Source organism: Phyllobates terribilis, unplaced genomic scaffold (assembly GCF_046119375.1).
Source record: "Phyllobates terribilis strain yellow unplaced genomic scaffold, ASM4611937v1 Scaffold_3__8_contigs__length_932513732, whole genome shotgun sequence".
NCBI classification, from domain to species: domain Eukaryota; kingdom Metazoa; phylum Chordata; class Amphibia; order Anura; family Dendrobatidae; genus Phyllobates; species Phyllobates terribilis.
The window spans coordinates 504,919,213-504,935,929 of NW_027362763.1; the positions used below are offsets into that span (position 1 = coordinate 504,919,213).

General features: G+C 46.2%; 1 protein-coding gene across 1 annotated transcript in view; it reads left to right on the plus strand.

The window, feature by feature from the left end:
• NKAIN2 (sodium/potassium transporting ATPase interacting 2) overlaps positions 1-16,717 on the plus strand; it is a 1,575,235-nt gene that overhangs the window by 1,500,720 nt on the left and 57,798 nt on the right. Inside the window, exon 6 of the mRNA XM_073676010.1 lies at positions 412-493. Within this exon, the coding sequence (XP_073532111.1) occupies positions 412-493 (82 nt within the window). The remainder of the gene's footprint in view (positions 1-411; positions 494-16,717) is intronic.

Genomic DNA, 16,717 nt, shown 5'->3' on the forward strand with positions numbered 1-16,717 from the left:
GGGGAATCTGTCTTCACCAAACACAGATTTTTCAAATTTTACCCATTACTTGATAATGAAAGATTAGATCAGGAGGAGAAATAATCAGATTTCTCTAATAAGATATATTACAAAGTTTCTTATTTTCATGTGCACTATGGATTTATGTGGACATTTCATCTAGTGTTTAACACCTGTTCGTCCCTGATCCAAGTAGTAACTCTGATCCAAGGACAGTGTTAATAATGATTTATCATTTCTGTAGTCTTTTCCCTCATTTTACAGCATGAATCATTTCTGTACATTCCAGTAATTAGTAACTCTGCTGATTATTACCAGCCTGTCATATCTCTCAGGATGTTCTTTAGTGATTGATGGAAGCATTCTGCCCGAGGTCAAAATGATAATGGGTTTTTTTCTTTTTTTTTGCAGTTGATTTTATAGGTGGCTTTGACTCCTATGGCTACCAGGGTCCTCAGAAGACATCTCACTTACAGCTGCAGCCCATGTATATGTAAGTACGGTGTTACATTTCCACACGTGCTGTGAGTGACAGTTATTAAAATGCTATTTCTGCTAAAGGATAAAAAATACAAATTAAACACATTCACATTTCCTCTGTTCTGACCCCAGGCTACACTTTTCGATATTAAGCCACATATTACTCTCCTCACTTTTCAAAGTAATGAATTTGGGAAATGGGTTCTGCTTAAAATTAACTGCAGCCCCGATCTGTAATGGTTTCTTGTCTTAAATGCGGAAAATGATATACGACCACAGTTATTTTAACTTTCTTCTTTAGACGGATATCAATATTTTTTACTGTATTACAAATGTTGCTCGTGTCACTGAATCATTTTATAAAGGAATCTTGTATCAAGATACTTCATGCTCTCCACACATAAAGTGGACAAGAACATTGTGATATTGTAGAAAGACGTTAAGTAATCCACTTTATATTTCCCGGGATGATGGAAAAGTGAAAAATGACTTTTCTGAAAAGATCTTACAGTATAACAAAATCAGGGCAGTTCTTGATTATAAGAAGGCTTTTGTCATGTTGGAGATCATATGAGATTTATTTAGTGAAGTGCCTACTATTAAGAGCATATACGAGAGTATTAATCGCCCGTGTGCTATTCATATGTAAAACGTACAAACAGCACACTGACCAATATAAGTCAGTCAATGTGGCAGTTCACATGAACATTTTACACATAGACCAAGAATACGTTATTTTGATTGGTATTCCGGATCAAACTAGCCCATTATCAATGAATGTGCAAATAAACGGATCACATATGGGTTTACCATCCATATGTCGTGCATATTTACTGATCTATTACAATTATTAAGCTAGGAAACTGTATTTGTCATTTTTTCATTTACTAAATTTTTCATGTAAAATCCGGTTGTAAAAACAGACATACGGATTGCATATGTATGACAATATGAATGAATCTTAAGCTTTTTCTGGATTAAAGGGAAATAGTCACCATAAAAAGTACGGGCTCCACCATAAATTAGATAATTATATATTAGAATGCTGCAAAAAAAGTCCCCAGTCGCCTCTGCAGATCAGAAAAAAGAGCTTTTATTGTACTCAGACGATGCGGTCTGGTCCGATGGGCGTCTCTGGTCTTGATCCGGCGCCTGCTGACTTCCTTCATTTGCCGTCCTCCTTCTTGCTTCATGTAAATGACGCATCATCCACACAGAGTCCCCCAATCGTGCTCCTGCACAGGCATACTCCTCTCTGCCATGCCAAGGGCAGAGCACAGTACTGTACTGTAGTGTGCTTGTGCCAGATTAACTTCAGGGTCATCTGCGCTTTTTGGCCTTTCCCGGCACATGCACATTACAGTACTGTGCTCTGCCCTCGGCATGGCAGAGAGGAGTACGCCTGTGTAGGAGCATGATTGGGGGACACTGTGTGCATGATGTAGGACACACCATACACATGAAGCAGGGAAGTAGGACGGCGATTGAAGGAAGATGGGAGGCTCAAGACCAGAGACATCATTGAACCAGACCGCGCTGTCTTTGGGAATAATAAAAGTTCTTTTTTGGGATTTGCAGAGGTGATTGGGGACTTTTTTATAGCATTCTAGAATGCTGTAAAAGAGGCATTAATGGTGGTGGCTATACTTTATATGGGGAAAACCTGGTGACAGTTTCCCCTTAAAAACATGATTTTTCATACATTAATCTAAATTCGGCCAAAGGGCAGGACAGTAGACTAATAATAGGCTAGAGGTCAGAAAGGTCCACTTGCTGTAACACTATCCATATCATAGTGGCTACTGTTGTATGTTTCTTGTAAGGGAGTATTTACAGGATGTATTTGGGGTCACCATAGTACACTAATCCAATAATTAAAGTAAAACCTTTAATTTTATAATATCTTGTAAAAAAAAAAAGATTGAGAACAGATGGTTTCAATTGATTGATACGTGCCTTCTCCCCACTCTGCTTATTTATCACTGATGCAATAGTAAGAAGCAGCTGTGCTCCCCTTAGGGGTCCACACTATAAAAAGGGTCACCTCCTAGCTTTTCAGATGGATTTTTATATGGATATGAATAGTTATTCTGCGACATAATGGGCATATTAATGCTATATTTCTCTTGAAGAGGCAGCTGCGTGTCTCTCATGCATATTTATAGATGGATTCGTGGCTGATTTCACATTGAACATCTACTGCAAATCCACAATAATGGTCATGCAGCAGTGAACTGACATGGGCTGAACTTGAATGTACAGATTTTCATTGTCGATCCACACCAAAAATCTGCAACAAAACATTCCTGCCTGAAAATGGCATAAATATTAAATTGTACTAGATTTAAACTGAAATACTGTAGATTACATATTCTTTTGAGTTCTGCCATTTTCTGACACTTTAGGATCACTTAGAGCAGTGGTACACCACTTCTTCTGGTCTGAGAACCACACTATTAGACTCAAACAATTTCCAAGAGCCCAAAAAAAGTTTAAAGGGGTATTACCATCTGATAGATTGATAAAATAGCAAATGTATGGGTATTGCAGGTATCGGGTGCACTTCCAGGACTCTTTTAGGAAAATATTTCAAAAACAGCTCACAGTATATAGTCAATGTATGGTATATACACTGTGTTCCGAATTATTAGGCAAATGAGTATTTTGATCACATGATACTTTTTATACATGTTGTCCTACTCCAAGCTGCATAGGCTTGAGAGCCAACTACAAATTAAGTAAATCTGATGATGTGCTTCTCTGTAATGAGGAGGGGTGTTGACTAATGACATCAACACCCTATATAAGGTGTGCTTAATTATTAGGCAACTTCCTTTCCTTTGGCAAAATGGGTCAGAAGAGAGTTTTAACGGGCTCTGAAAAGTCCAAAATTGTGAGATGTCTTGCAGAGGGATGCAGTAGTCTTGAAATTTCCAAACTTTTGAAGCGTGATCACCGAACAATCAAGCGTTTCATGGAAAATAACCAACAAGGTCGCAAGAAGCGTGTTGGCCAAAAAAGGCACAAAAGAACTGCCCATGAATTGAGGAAAATCAAACGTGAAGCTGCCAAGATGCCATTCGCCACCAGTTTTGCCATATTTCAGAGCTGCAACGTTACTGGAGTATCAAAAAGCACAAGGTGTGCAATACTCAGGGACATGGCCAAGGTAAGGAAGGCTGAAAAAACGACGACCTTTGAACAAGAAACATAAGATAAAATTTCAAGAATGGTTCAAGAAATATCTTAAGACTGATTTCTCAAAGGTTTTATGGACTGATGAAATGAGAGTGACTCGTGATGGGCCAGAGGCTGGATCAGTAAAGGGCAGAGAGCTCCACTCCGACTCAGAAGCCAGCAAGGTGGAGGTGGGGTACTGGTATGAGCTGGTATCATCAAAGATGAACTTGTGGGACCTTTTCGGGTTGAGGATGGAGTGAAGCTCAACTCCCAGACCTACTGCCAGTTTCTGGAAGTCAACTTCTTCAAGCAGTGATACAGGAAGAAGTCAGTATCATTCAAGAAAAACATGATTTTCATGCAGGACAATGCGCCATCACATGCATCCAACTACTCCACAGCGTGGCTGGCCAGTAAAGGTCTAAAAGAAGAAAAAATAATGACATGGGCCCCTTGTTCACCTGATCTGAACCCCATAGAGAACCTATGGTCTATCATAAAATGTGAGATCTACAGGGAGGGAAAACAGTACACCTCTCGGAACAGTGTCTGGGAGGCTGTGGTGGCTGCTGCACGCAATGTTGATCGAAAACAGATCAAGCAACTGACAGAATCTATGGATGGAAGGCTGTTGAGTGTCATCATAAAGAAAGGTGGCTATATTGATCACTAATTATTTTGGTTTTTGGCTTTGCATGTCAGAAATGTTTATTTCTAAATTTTGTGTACTGATATTGGTTTACCTGGTGAAAATAAACAAGTGAGATGGGATTATATTTGTTTTTTATTAAGTTGCCAAATAATTCGGGACAGTAATAGTTACCTGCACAAACAGATATCCTCCTAAGATAGCCAAATCTAAAAAAAAAACACTCCAACTTCCAAAAATATTAAGCTTGGATATTTATGAGTCTTTTGGGTTGATTGAGAACATAGTTGTTGATCAATAATAAAAATAATCCTCTAAAATACAACTTGCCTAATAATTCAGAACACAGTGTAGAGTTGGATCAGTATTCATAGAAAAAAATTTATGTCAATAAAATAATTCTTTATTAGATATGCATTAAAATGAAAACTTATGAAAAACAATCCAGGTACTTCAACAGCAAGTGCTCCTAGAGGCTAGGTAGTCAACCCTAATGGAAAAACAATATAAAAAAGTCTGTCACTGTGGGATAATATGACCCTATCAGATTCACTACCTGTCCACTGAGGTTTGCACCTTAGATAATGCAAATGGTGCCCCTGCTCAACAAAGACTGGCCCTAGTAATGCCTGATAGGCCCAAATAATCTAGGAGAGACCAGTTTGAAAAATATGCAAACAGACCTGTTAACAGTCGGTGATGCTAAAATAGTGTTGTCCACGACATGTCACTTGTGGGAATACCTAACTCCATGGGGCACAGTGGAGTGAGTTTGGATGGTTCCTTTTCTCCCCACTTTGTACTGCCCCGCTATACATTTTGATACTGCACTGCGATTTGGACGGTGAGTGTAACAAGAGCTACCCCCCCCTACACTAGTGACTAAGTGGTGCAAAATAATTCTCCCTCAACTGCCAACCTCCAGCTGATGAGTGAGGGTCACAGCATGTTCTACAGAGCAAACAATTAGGTGTCAAGCTCCCCACTATTGACCCACATATATAAATGCCTTAGTGTGTCATGTGGTCATCCAAGGACATGGTGGCAGCAGTATTTTGACTACAGGACACGCTAAGGCATATATCTAGATTAGATATGTGAATTGCTGAATGACTGAATATTTCACAAATGGGTAAAGGAAAAGAAACCAGCCCACCCTTGGAGTAAGTGCACGGACAAAGAACGCCATTACCTTTTGAAGATAAAAGAATTACGATTTTATTGTCCACATATATACAATCCAGCTCAGACCAGCAAGAGATTTATTTGACAGATTTCGAACAAGCAAATGTTCTTAATCATAGCATCATATCATTTAGAACATTTGTTTGTTCAAAACGCGTCAGATAAATCACTTGCTGGTCTGAGCTGGATTTTATATATGTGGACAATAAAGCAATAAATCTTTTATCTTCAAAAGAGTGCCGTGTCTGACTTTCTTGTCCTACACAGTGTTTTACTTGTCCCATACACTACAATAACAGTAGATGCATTCATGCTGGAGTGCCACACAGGGGTCAGAAGACATTCTGTCCACATATCGAGATCCTATAGAAGGCCAGAAAGTGCACCAATAGTACTTACCTGCTCCTGTGATATATGCCACTTCTCTCTAGCTTAGAAAATACAGGTTAGCAGCTCCCAGACAACAATGCCTGTGATCAAATAGTTTGGGCTGCATAAGATAGCATCATGGCAGCATGTAAAACCCAGGCACCAGGGTGTGCTACCCATACTTAAAGCGAAGGTATGTTATGTGTCGCGCCCCCGGGGCCGTGGGGTACTCGGCAGCCGGGCCCTCAGATGCTTGGGGGATATCACGGTGGCTGGCCTGGTCCGTGGCCCAGGGCGGACAACTGAAAAGAGGGGAATGTCTATTGGGATAATAGGTTTGTAAATGTTCGTGACGCCACCTCTGGTGTCTGGTGAGGTTCACCAGCGCTGCGGCAGCCCGCTGAGGCCGGTGTTAATGCAGCTTGCGTGGTTTAGCTCCCCACAGGTGGAGCTAGGCCTCAGGACAGCAGGGATTCAAGGATGCAGGACAGATGGGACCGAGCCGGGTCAGAGCAAGAACAGGGACAGACACGATAGTCACTTCAGTACCTTTTACTGATGGAAATTCAGGCACGTCCCGGAGCACTGTAGGGTGAAGGGTGCATATCAGGATCCTCCCCAGTGAGTGGGTGTAGGGCCTCCTGTTTCTTGCCTTTGTGTAGTAAGTTTCTGACCTGCCTGGAGCTAGGCCTAACTTGGTTTCTGTTCTGCACCTGCTGACTTGGTGATAGGGCCTTCTGTTGGAGATCACTCTCCCTATTCTTTGGGGTCTACGTGATTACTGACCCTGGTACATATCCGCTTTTGGTGATCCTGGGACATGTAGTTCGCCAGGGGTTCCGGTTGTTTTCTACTGGTCATGAAGATCCACGTAGACTCGGACCCGGTGTCCGGTATATGCTTCTGGGGTGAGCTGGTAAAGCTCCTCTGCCCCCTATGTTACTCACTTTCCACTCGCCTTTGGCCCCGCTCGGGCCCTCACCAGGCTACACACACTGCAGCCGGGACGCTGCTCTTCTTCGCCGCTCTGAGTGTCGGCACACTCCTAGCTCTCTATCCTGAGCTCTGTAAGTTCTAGTCTGGACTCACTCTACAGACTGTACTGAACTCTTTCTGCAGGAACTGCTAGGCTCTGGCTCGACTGCACTGACTCCTTCTGTGTCTGAGCAGGAACTCCCTAGCTGCTCTGTACTCTAGCAGGCTAGGAACTGCTGAATCACTCAGCTGCCTGGCTCCACCTTCCCTATTTATATCCCTAACGGGCTCCCTCTGGTGGTCTGAGGTGGAAGGTGGAGGTGTGTGAGTGCTGTGGGGGCCTCTTGTGGAGGAATCCGTTAATGCACCCCTCTAGGATCTGTGGCTCCAAGCACAGCTGGGCGCCACATATATACATCTGATTGTATGTACATTGAATGTTTTTGCATATACATTTTTACATTATGTATTGCCTTCTGTAGATCCTGTATTTAGGAACCATATACATTATTGATCTGTAAAGGAGAAGATAATCAGGCAAGTTATATAATGGGAAAAGCCAATAAATTACTCTTAAACAAAAATATATACTGAACAGTACACATATAAGAATATATAATGCGTTGAAAAAGCGTGTTACACCAACAAACGTAAGTGTATTTTAGTGGGATGTTATGTGATATACAGTGGCTTGCGAAAGTATTCAAACCTCCCCTCTCCCTTGGGTTTTTACCTATTTTGTTACATTACAATACAGTGGGGAAAAAAAGTATTTAGTCAGCCGCCAATTGTGCAAGTTCTCCCACTTATAAAGATAAGAGATGTCTGTAATTGACATCATAGGTAGACCTCAACTATGAGACACTAAATGAGAAAACAAATCCTGAAAAACACATTGTCTGATTTGGAAATAAATTTTTTTTTTAATTTTGGTGGAAAATAAGTATTTGGTCATTTACAAACAAGCAAGATTTCTGGCTCTAACAGACCTGTAACTTCTTCTTTAAGAGGCTCCTCTGTCCTCCACTCATTACCTGTAGTACTGACACCTGTTTGAACTTGTTATCAGTATAAAAGACACCTGTCCGCAACCTCAAACAGTCACACTCCAAACTCCACTATGATGAAGACCAAAGAGCGGTCGAAGAACACCAGAAACAAAATTATAGCCCTGCAACAGGCTGGGAAGACTGAATCTGCAATAGGCAAGCAGCTTGGTGTGAAGAAATCATTTGTGGGAGCAATAATTAGAAAATGAAAGACATACAAGACCACTGATAATCTCCCTTGATCTGGGGCTCCACACAAGATCTCAGCCCATGGAGTCAAAATGATCTCAAGAACGGTGAGCAAAAATCCCAGAACCACACGGGGGGACCTAGTGAATGACCTGCAGAGAGCTGGGACCAACGTTACACAGGCTACCATAAGTAACACGCTACGCCTCCAGGGACTCAGATCCTGCAGTGCCAGACGTATCCCCCTGATTAAGCCATTATATGTCTGGGCCCATCTGAAGTTTGCTAGAGAGCATTTGGATGATCCAAAAGAGTATTGGGAGAATGTCATATGGTCAGATGAAACCAAAGTAGAACTGTTTGGTAGAAAAACAACTCGGCGTGTTTGAAGGAGAAAGAATGCTGAGATGCATCCAAAGAACCATACCTACTGTGAAGCATGGGGGTGGCAACATCATGCTTTGGGGCTGTTTCTGTACCAAGGGACCAGGACGACTGATCCGTGTACATGAAAGAATGAATGGGGCAATGTATCGTGAGATTTTGAGTGCAAATGACGCACCCCCTGGGACATATTCCTTTCTTTCAGGGGAATACCCGGAGCCGGATCAGATGGGGGTTGTAGTCTTCCGAGTGGCTGTGACCCGGTCCGTGCCCAGGGTGTCAAACTCAGTTGTATGTGGCAGTCCTACAGATGTTATTAAGTTCTTAATGTCGACTACGCCACCCGTTGTGTTGCGGTCACTGTGGCCGCCGCTGCAGCAGGGTCCGCTGAGGCTGGTGGTGTTGGTGCAGCTTGATAGGATAACCCCCAACGGGAGGGGTATAGCCTCAGGGGGATCAGGTGCAGAGGATGGGGGTTGTGGTGATGCTGTGTAGACGGCAATCAGAGACAGAGTCGGGTTATGCAGTTTAGGATGTTTACTCACTGCTGATGTTCCGGTCACTCCAGCTTCGAGTGACCTCCCGAGCCGTGCTGCGTCCACCAGGTTCTGGATCCAGCCAACCCCCAAATAAGTCCGGAGCGTGACCCTGAGCTCTCCTTCTGTCCTTTCCTCTGGCCGTCCCCACTAGAGATCCACCCAGGTCCAGCTCCCTCGGGCCTTCTGTTGGGAGACCCTTGGCCTTGGGTTCCCTGACCCTCCACGTGGTATGCCTTCGGGGTGGATGTGGTGGGTGGCCGTGGCAGACGCTGCCCACGGCCTCCGGTCTCTGGCTGGGGTGTGTTTTTGCCCCCACCAGCTTGGGTTCCGGTACCCTGTGCCGACTCTTCACCCGGGGATTTAATTTGGGGTCTTAGAGTCCTCTCTTCTGTTTTCCCCCTCTGGGTCTCTCTTTCTCCTCTCTCACTCTGGGTCTCTCTTCTCCTCCGCTCGCTGACTTTCTCTCTGCAACTGACCCTGTTCTTAGTTGGTGCCCACCTTATATACACCCTCTATGTGTGAGCTCAGGTGACCAGCACCCAATGAGCTCCTAACTTTACCCAGGCTGCTCCCCCTATCTGCCCCTACACTACTTGGGATGTACCACCCCCCTCCCACTCCAGCCAGGAACAGACTCGGTCGTACCTGCACATTTCTAAGTGGGAGTACCGTCAGTCTGCTCCTCGGAAATGGGATGTGTGTAGTGCATGCAGCCTACCGAGCTCAGTTCCACACTCCTTCCTTACCCGGGAGTGGAATATCACACCTCTGGGTTGAGGTGCAATACCCCTGTAGCAGCCGAATCCTCAGGGTGCTACATTCCCCCCTGGTAAATCACAGCACGTCCTCGGGCTGTAAGACAAAAACATCACAAAACATACAAAAATTTTCATATAAACATAAACATATAAAACATATAAAACATTATATAAATTAGCAGCATTAAACATTCTCGTCGTCTCTTGTTCCTCCTCCGGTCACTGGGCAACTGTTGACCGGGCAAAGTGCGACAGTTCCTTTCTTTAAGATGATTTAACAGTAAAACCAGTAGGGGGCGCTTTAGGACGCGCAACTATATACAAGGGTATGGCCGCTCTCAGTCCTCGGCCAGTTAAGGAGGGAAAGGGAATGGCTGCTCACAGTCCTCAGCCTGTGGGATTAAGGGTAAACGGGTGAACAGTTCACTCAGCTGGTCCCAACGGGGACTATATTAGCAATAACAGTTTCTTTATACCCCGGTCGGGTAACTATTTACAGCACCTGCTCCGCTGTACTCAACAACGTCTTCCTCCTGCTCCTTCTTTGGGGATCTCAGCTTCAGACCCGTCCGGATCCTCTTGCTCTTCCTCCTCACATCGCAGCTCCTCCTCTGTCAGGCGATGCACATGGAGGGCGTAAGGTCCTTTGGCACACTTGTGCCGGGTAAAGGTGACCTCGTCCCCGATATAAAGGTCACGACCTCTGTGCCCCTCCGGCAGATGGGACTCCACATCTCTGCGCGTGACAAAGACGTCGCCGGGGGTGTTGTGGTCTCTGATGAAGCCCCACCCATGCTGCATGTTGAACTTAATTACAGTCCCGGTGGTGCGGGGACTGTGCGCTGCACGGGGGTCCCTCCTGGTTCGGCTCTTCTGCTCGGCGCTCCTTATTTGGGCCTGTTGTTCCCGGACCCGCCTCTCTCTCCGCTCCCTCGCAAACTCCTCGAGCTGCTGTCGGCAGCACTCAGCACGCTCCGCTGCAGCTGCCCTGGTTTCTTGAGTGAACCCCATTAGGTTTTCTCCGGTGGGGTCCCACTCAAATTGGGTCTCTTCAAGCGGGGGCGAGATCCTTATCACGGGCTTCGGAGCCGGAATCAGGGGTGCACACATGGCCCCAACTCTCCTCTGGTGCTCCAGTTCATAATATTTCTGGGGCCAGATGAAAGGCTGCCCGTCCGGCCACGTGTGCTGGGCAAACAAGTCCTCTCCCAGACGCGGCACCCTTGGTTTTACGGGTGCGGGCGCGGTGGTGGTGGCGCCCGGGTTGCCCAGGCCTTGCGGCCAGGCCTGGGGCACCTGGAAGGTGAAGGGCACCGTTAGGACGGCGGCGCCCTGGGCTACCTGGCCTTGCGGCCAGGCCGGAGGCTCCGCGGAGGTAGGGGGCGCTGTTGGTGATGCGACGCCCGGGAATTCTAGGCCCTGCGACCAGGCTGGTGTTACTTCCTGTTTTGCCACGCTCGGGGTCGGTGCGCATGGCGTCACAGGGGTCGCGGCGGCGGCTTCCGGTTGGGGCCTAGTCTGCGTCGGTGACATGGCGTTTTCGGGCACAGCAGGGGGACTTTCGGGCTCTGCGACGGGGAGCTGGGGCAGGTAAGCGGTGTCCCGGTTTGGGGTATAGACGTCCCCTTTACCTGCCTCCATGCGTTCGGCTCCCTTCTCGGCGCCGTCTCCGGCCTTGGGTCCTCCCGCGCCATCCTCAGAGGCGGTCTGTCTCCTCATCTTGGATGGCGTGCTCCGGGTCTTGGTTTGCTGGGCCATCTCTCGGCTCCACTCCGCCAATGTCTCTCGCTGTACCCGGGCCATCCTCCGTGCGAGGCCCTCCAGGGCAGTCTGTGCACACTCCCGGTCTCGGGGGAGCTGTGCAAGGACCTCCACTAGGCCTAGTGGGGTCGTGGTTTCCAGCAGGCTCCTGACCAACGGGTCGGTGCTGCTCTGCTCCTCTTCCAGCAGGCTCCTGGCCAGCGGGCCGGTGCTGCTCTGCTCTCTCGCCATCTCCGGGTGAGCTCCTCCGCTACTCTTCTCCAGGCTTCTTGCCTCCGGGTGCGCTCGCTCCAGACTGCTCCAGGCGGCACCCATCTTCGTTCTTTTCTTTCGTCTCCTCCCACTTCGAGGGCGGTCCCGCGGCCACTTGGTGATTGTCAGCTCCAGGGGCGGTTCTTTCACGCTGACCGACACCTCCAGCATCACAGTCTCTGTTGGTGGGGGCGGTTTCCACTTTTGGCGCCATTTTCGGTCCTGGCCCACGATGGGAGGCGGCCTCCTACCACCCTCTGGCACGCCCATAATGGCGTCCGCTCTTCCAAGGCGGGAAATCCTTGGAAATGGCGGGAACCGCTTCCCAGTGGCGGGAAACTCTGCAGATGGCGGGAAAACGCGGTTAATGGCGGACAACCGTCTGGAATCGACTGGTGATGGGGTCCGATGGCGGGGACCCTCCGGAACCGGCAGGAGACTTCTTTCTGAGGTAACGATGTTCTTTTCTTCAGGCACGCAGTACCCGGGTGTTGCGGGCACGTAATCCTGCCGACTACGCCAAAGTTGACTCACCCCCTGGGACATATTCCTTTCTTTCAGGGGAATACCCGGAGCCGGATCAGATGGGGGTTGTAGTCTTCCGAGTGGCTGTGACCCGGTCCGTGCCCAGGGTGTCAAACTCAGTTGTATGTGGCAGTCCTACAGATGTTATTAAGTTCTTAATGTCGACTACGCCACCCGTTGTGTTGCGGTCACTGTGGCCGCCGCTGCAGCAGGGTCCGCTGAGGCTGGTGGTGTTGGTGCAGCTTGATAGGATAACCCCCAACGGGAGGGGTATAGCCTCAGGGGGATCAGGTGCAGAGGATGGGGGTTGTGGTGATGCTGTGTAGACGGCAATCAGAGACAGAGTCGGGTTATGCAGTTTAGGATGTTTACTCACTGCTGATGTTCCGGTCACTCCAGCTTCGAGTGACCTCCCGAGCCGTGCTGCGTCCACCAGGTTCTGGATCCAGCCAACCCCCAAATAAGTCCGGAGCGTGACCCTGAGCTCTCCTTCTGTCCTTTCCTCTGGCCGTCCCCACTAGAGATCCACCCAGGTCCAGCTCCCTCGGGCCTTCTGTTGGGAGACCCTTGGCCTTGGGTTCCCTGACCCTCCACGTGGTATGCCTTCGGGGTGGATGTGGTGGGTGGCCGTGGCAGACGCTGCCCACGGCCTCCGGTCTCTGGCTGGGGTGTGTTTTTGCCCCCACCAGCTTGGGTTCCGGTACCCTGTGCCGACTCTTCACCCGGGGATTTAATTTGGGGTCTTAGAGTCCTCTCTTCTGTTTTCCCCCTCTGGGTCTCTCTTTCTCCTCTCTCACTCTGGGTCTCTCTTCTCCTCCGCTCGCTGACTTTCTCTCTGCAACTGACCCTGTTCTTAGTTGGTGCCCACCTTATATACACCCTCTATGTGTGAGCTCAGGTGACCAGCACCCAATGAGCTCCTAACTTTACCCAGGCTGCTCCCCCTATCTGCCCCTACACTACTTGGGATGTACCACCCCCCTCCCACTCCAGCCAGGAACAGACTCGGTCGTACCTGCACATTTCTAAGTGGGAGTACCGTCGGTCTGCTCCTCGGAAATGGGATGTGTGTAGTGCATGCAGCCTACCGAGCTCAGTTCCACACTCCTTCCTTACCCGGGAGTGGAATATCACACCTCTGGGTTGAGGTGCAATACCCCTGTAGCAGCCGAATCCTCAGGGTGCTACACAAACCTCCTTCCATCAGCAAGGGCATTGAAGATGAAACGTGGCTGGGTCTTTCGGCATGACAATGATCCCAAGCACACCACTAGGGCAACGAAGGAGTGGCTTCGTAAGAAGCATTTCAAGGTCCTAGAGTGGCCTACCCAGTCTCCAGATCTAAACCCTATAGAAAACCTTTGGAGGGAGTTGAAAGTCTGTGTTGCCCAGCGACAGCCCCAAAACATCACTGCTCTAGAGGAGATCTGCATGGAGGAATGGGCCAACATATCAGCAACAGTGTGTGCCAACCTTGTGAAGACTTATAGAAAAAGTATTACCTCTGTCATTGCCAACAAAGGATATATAACAAAGTATTGAGATGAACTTTTGTAATTGACCAAATACTTATTTTCCACCAAAATTTGAAAAAAAATTCTTTCCAAATCAGACAATGTGATTTTCAGGATTTGTTTTCTCATTTTGTCTCTCATAGTTGAGGTCTACCTATGATGTCAATTACAGGCCTCTCTCATCTTTTTAAGTGGAAGAACTTGCACAATTGGTGGATTACAGCACTAAATAGTGTAAGCTAGTCTAAACTGGGGAAGTGGAGTGAGTAAAATATAGGCATAAATTTAATTTATGGGATCAAATAACTAAAAATTGGCATGTGCATATGTATTCACCCCTTTTGCTATGAAGCCCCTAAAAATGTCTGGTGCAAGCAATTACCTTCATAAGTCACATGCTTAGTGAAAGTCCACTTGTGTGCAATCTAAGGGTCATATGGTCTGTCAGTATATACACACCTTTTCTAAAAGGCCACAGAGGCTGCAACTAGAGATGAGCGTTGTTCTACTCGAACTGTTCGCCAATCTCAAATTCGAGCTGTTTTGGGCGGTGTTCGAGCCGTTCGGCGAACACGAACGATTTGAGAAAAATTCGGCTGTTCGAGGTTATGTTCGATAACTGTTCGTGCACCAAAATCATAACTGGATTTTTTCTCAGTAATGATGAAAATTAATGTTAATACGCAGTTTGAGTGTACAGCGGGGTGGGGGGAGGGGCAGGGGATGGATCTCTGCAGGAATAATGAAGATCTCCATTTTTTTTTCTCTTTCCCGCATTTGCAGTGGGGAGGTGCAGTCTGTCAGCCTATCAGCAGCGCACACACGGAGCGAACTGCTGTTTTTCACACAAGCAAGGGCATGTGTCATTGGCAGTGTATGTCACATGTCCTTGCCCTATAAGACCAAGCCATTTTCCCCGTCGCCACCATTTTCTCACTGCTGCAGCTGCGTGTTAGACGGCACCGCTGTTGCTGTGTGCACTATACCTTGTTAATTTCAAGCCAATTTTCGCACAAATCTACAGATAGATTGGGAGTAGGGAATAGTTGTGATTGCAGTCCTTTTAAGGACTAGGTTACAGCATTTCCTACTACTTTTATCAGGCAGGTCTGTGCTCTTAAATAGATAGATTGTGGGAGTAAAGACTAATTGTAATTGCAGTCCTTTTCAGGACTAGGTTACATCAGTTCCTATCAGTTTTTGCCAGGCAGGTCTGTGCCAGTGCTGTGCAAGTTTTTTTCACAGCATTTGGGTGAATCTAGCAAAGCAAATCCTTTTTGGCCTCTTGCAGTGTGTGTTAGTCAGTGGAGTAGCCTATCTGTGTTGCAAGATATACCACCTGTGTATAGAATACCAATTTTTTTACTGCACCTAGTGAAGTAAAATCTTTTGGGCATAGCATCATTCTATTAGTTCATCTATACTGACCTCCATCAGGTTGCAAATTGAATATAATTTTTTTCTGCATCTAGCTCTGAAAAAATATTTGGGCTTCTAGCAGTGTGTGGGACTTGTTCTATTAGTCCATCTATACTGACCTCCATCAGGTTGCAAACTGAATATAATTTTTTTCTGCATCTAGCTCTGAAAAAATATTTGGCCTTCTAGCAGTGTGTGGGACTTTCTCTATTAGTCCATCTATACTGACCTCCATCAGGTTGCAAACTGAATATATTTTTTTTCTGCATCTACCTCTGAAAAAATATTGGGCTTCTAGCTGTGTGTGGGACTTGTTCTATTAATCCATCTATACAGACCTCCATCAGGTTGCAAACTGAATATATTTTTTTTCTGCATCTACCTCTGAAAAAATATTGGGCTTCTAGCTGTGTGTGGGACTTGTTCTATTAATCCATCTATACAGACCTCCATCAGGTTGCAAACTGAATATAATTTTTTTCTGCATCTAGCTCTGAAAAAATAGTTGGCCTTCTAGCAGTGTGTGGGACTTTCTCTATTAGTCCGTCTATACTGACCTCCATCAGGTTGCAAATTAAAAATAATTTTTATCTGCATCTAGCTCTGAAAAAATATTTGGCCTTCTAGCAGTGTGTGGGACTTTCTCTATTAGTCCATCTATACTGACCTCCATCAGGTTGCAAATTAAAAATAATTTTTATCTGCATCTACATCTGAAAAAATATTTGGGCTTCTAGCTGTGTGTGGGACTTGTTCTATTAGTCCATCTATACTGACCTCCATCAGGTTGCAAACTGAATATAATTTTTTCTGCATCTAGCTCTGAAAAAATATTTGGCCTTCTAGCAGTGTGTGGGACTTTCTCTATTAGTCCATCTATACTGACCTCCATCAGGTTGCAAATTAAAAATAATTTTTATCTGCATCTAGCTCTGAAAAAATATTTGGCCTTCTAGCAGTGTGTGGGACTTTCTCTATTAGTCCATCTATACTGACCTCCATCAGGTTGCAAATTAAAAATAATTTTTATCTGCATCTAGCTCTGAAAAAATAGTTGGCCTTCTAGCAGTGTGTGGGACTTGTTCTATTAATCCATCTATACAGACCTCCATCAGGTTGCAAACTGAATATAATTTTTTTCTGCATCTACCTCTGAAAAAATATTTGGGCTTCTAGCTGTGTGTGGGACTTGTTCTATTAGTCCATCTATACTGACCTCCATCAGGTTGCAAACTGAATATAATTTTTTTCTGCATCTAGCTCTGAAAAAATAGTTGGCCTTCTCGCAGTGTGTGTGACTTGTTCTATTAGTCCACCTATACTGACCTCCATCAGGTTGCAAATTCAAAATAATTTTTTGTCTGCATCTAGCTCTGAAAAAATATTTGGCCTTCTAGCAGTGTGTGGGACTTTCTCTATTAGTCCATCTATACTGACCTCCATCAGGTTGCAAACTGAATATATTTTTTTTCTGCATCTACCTCTGAAA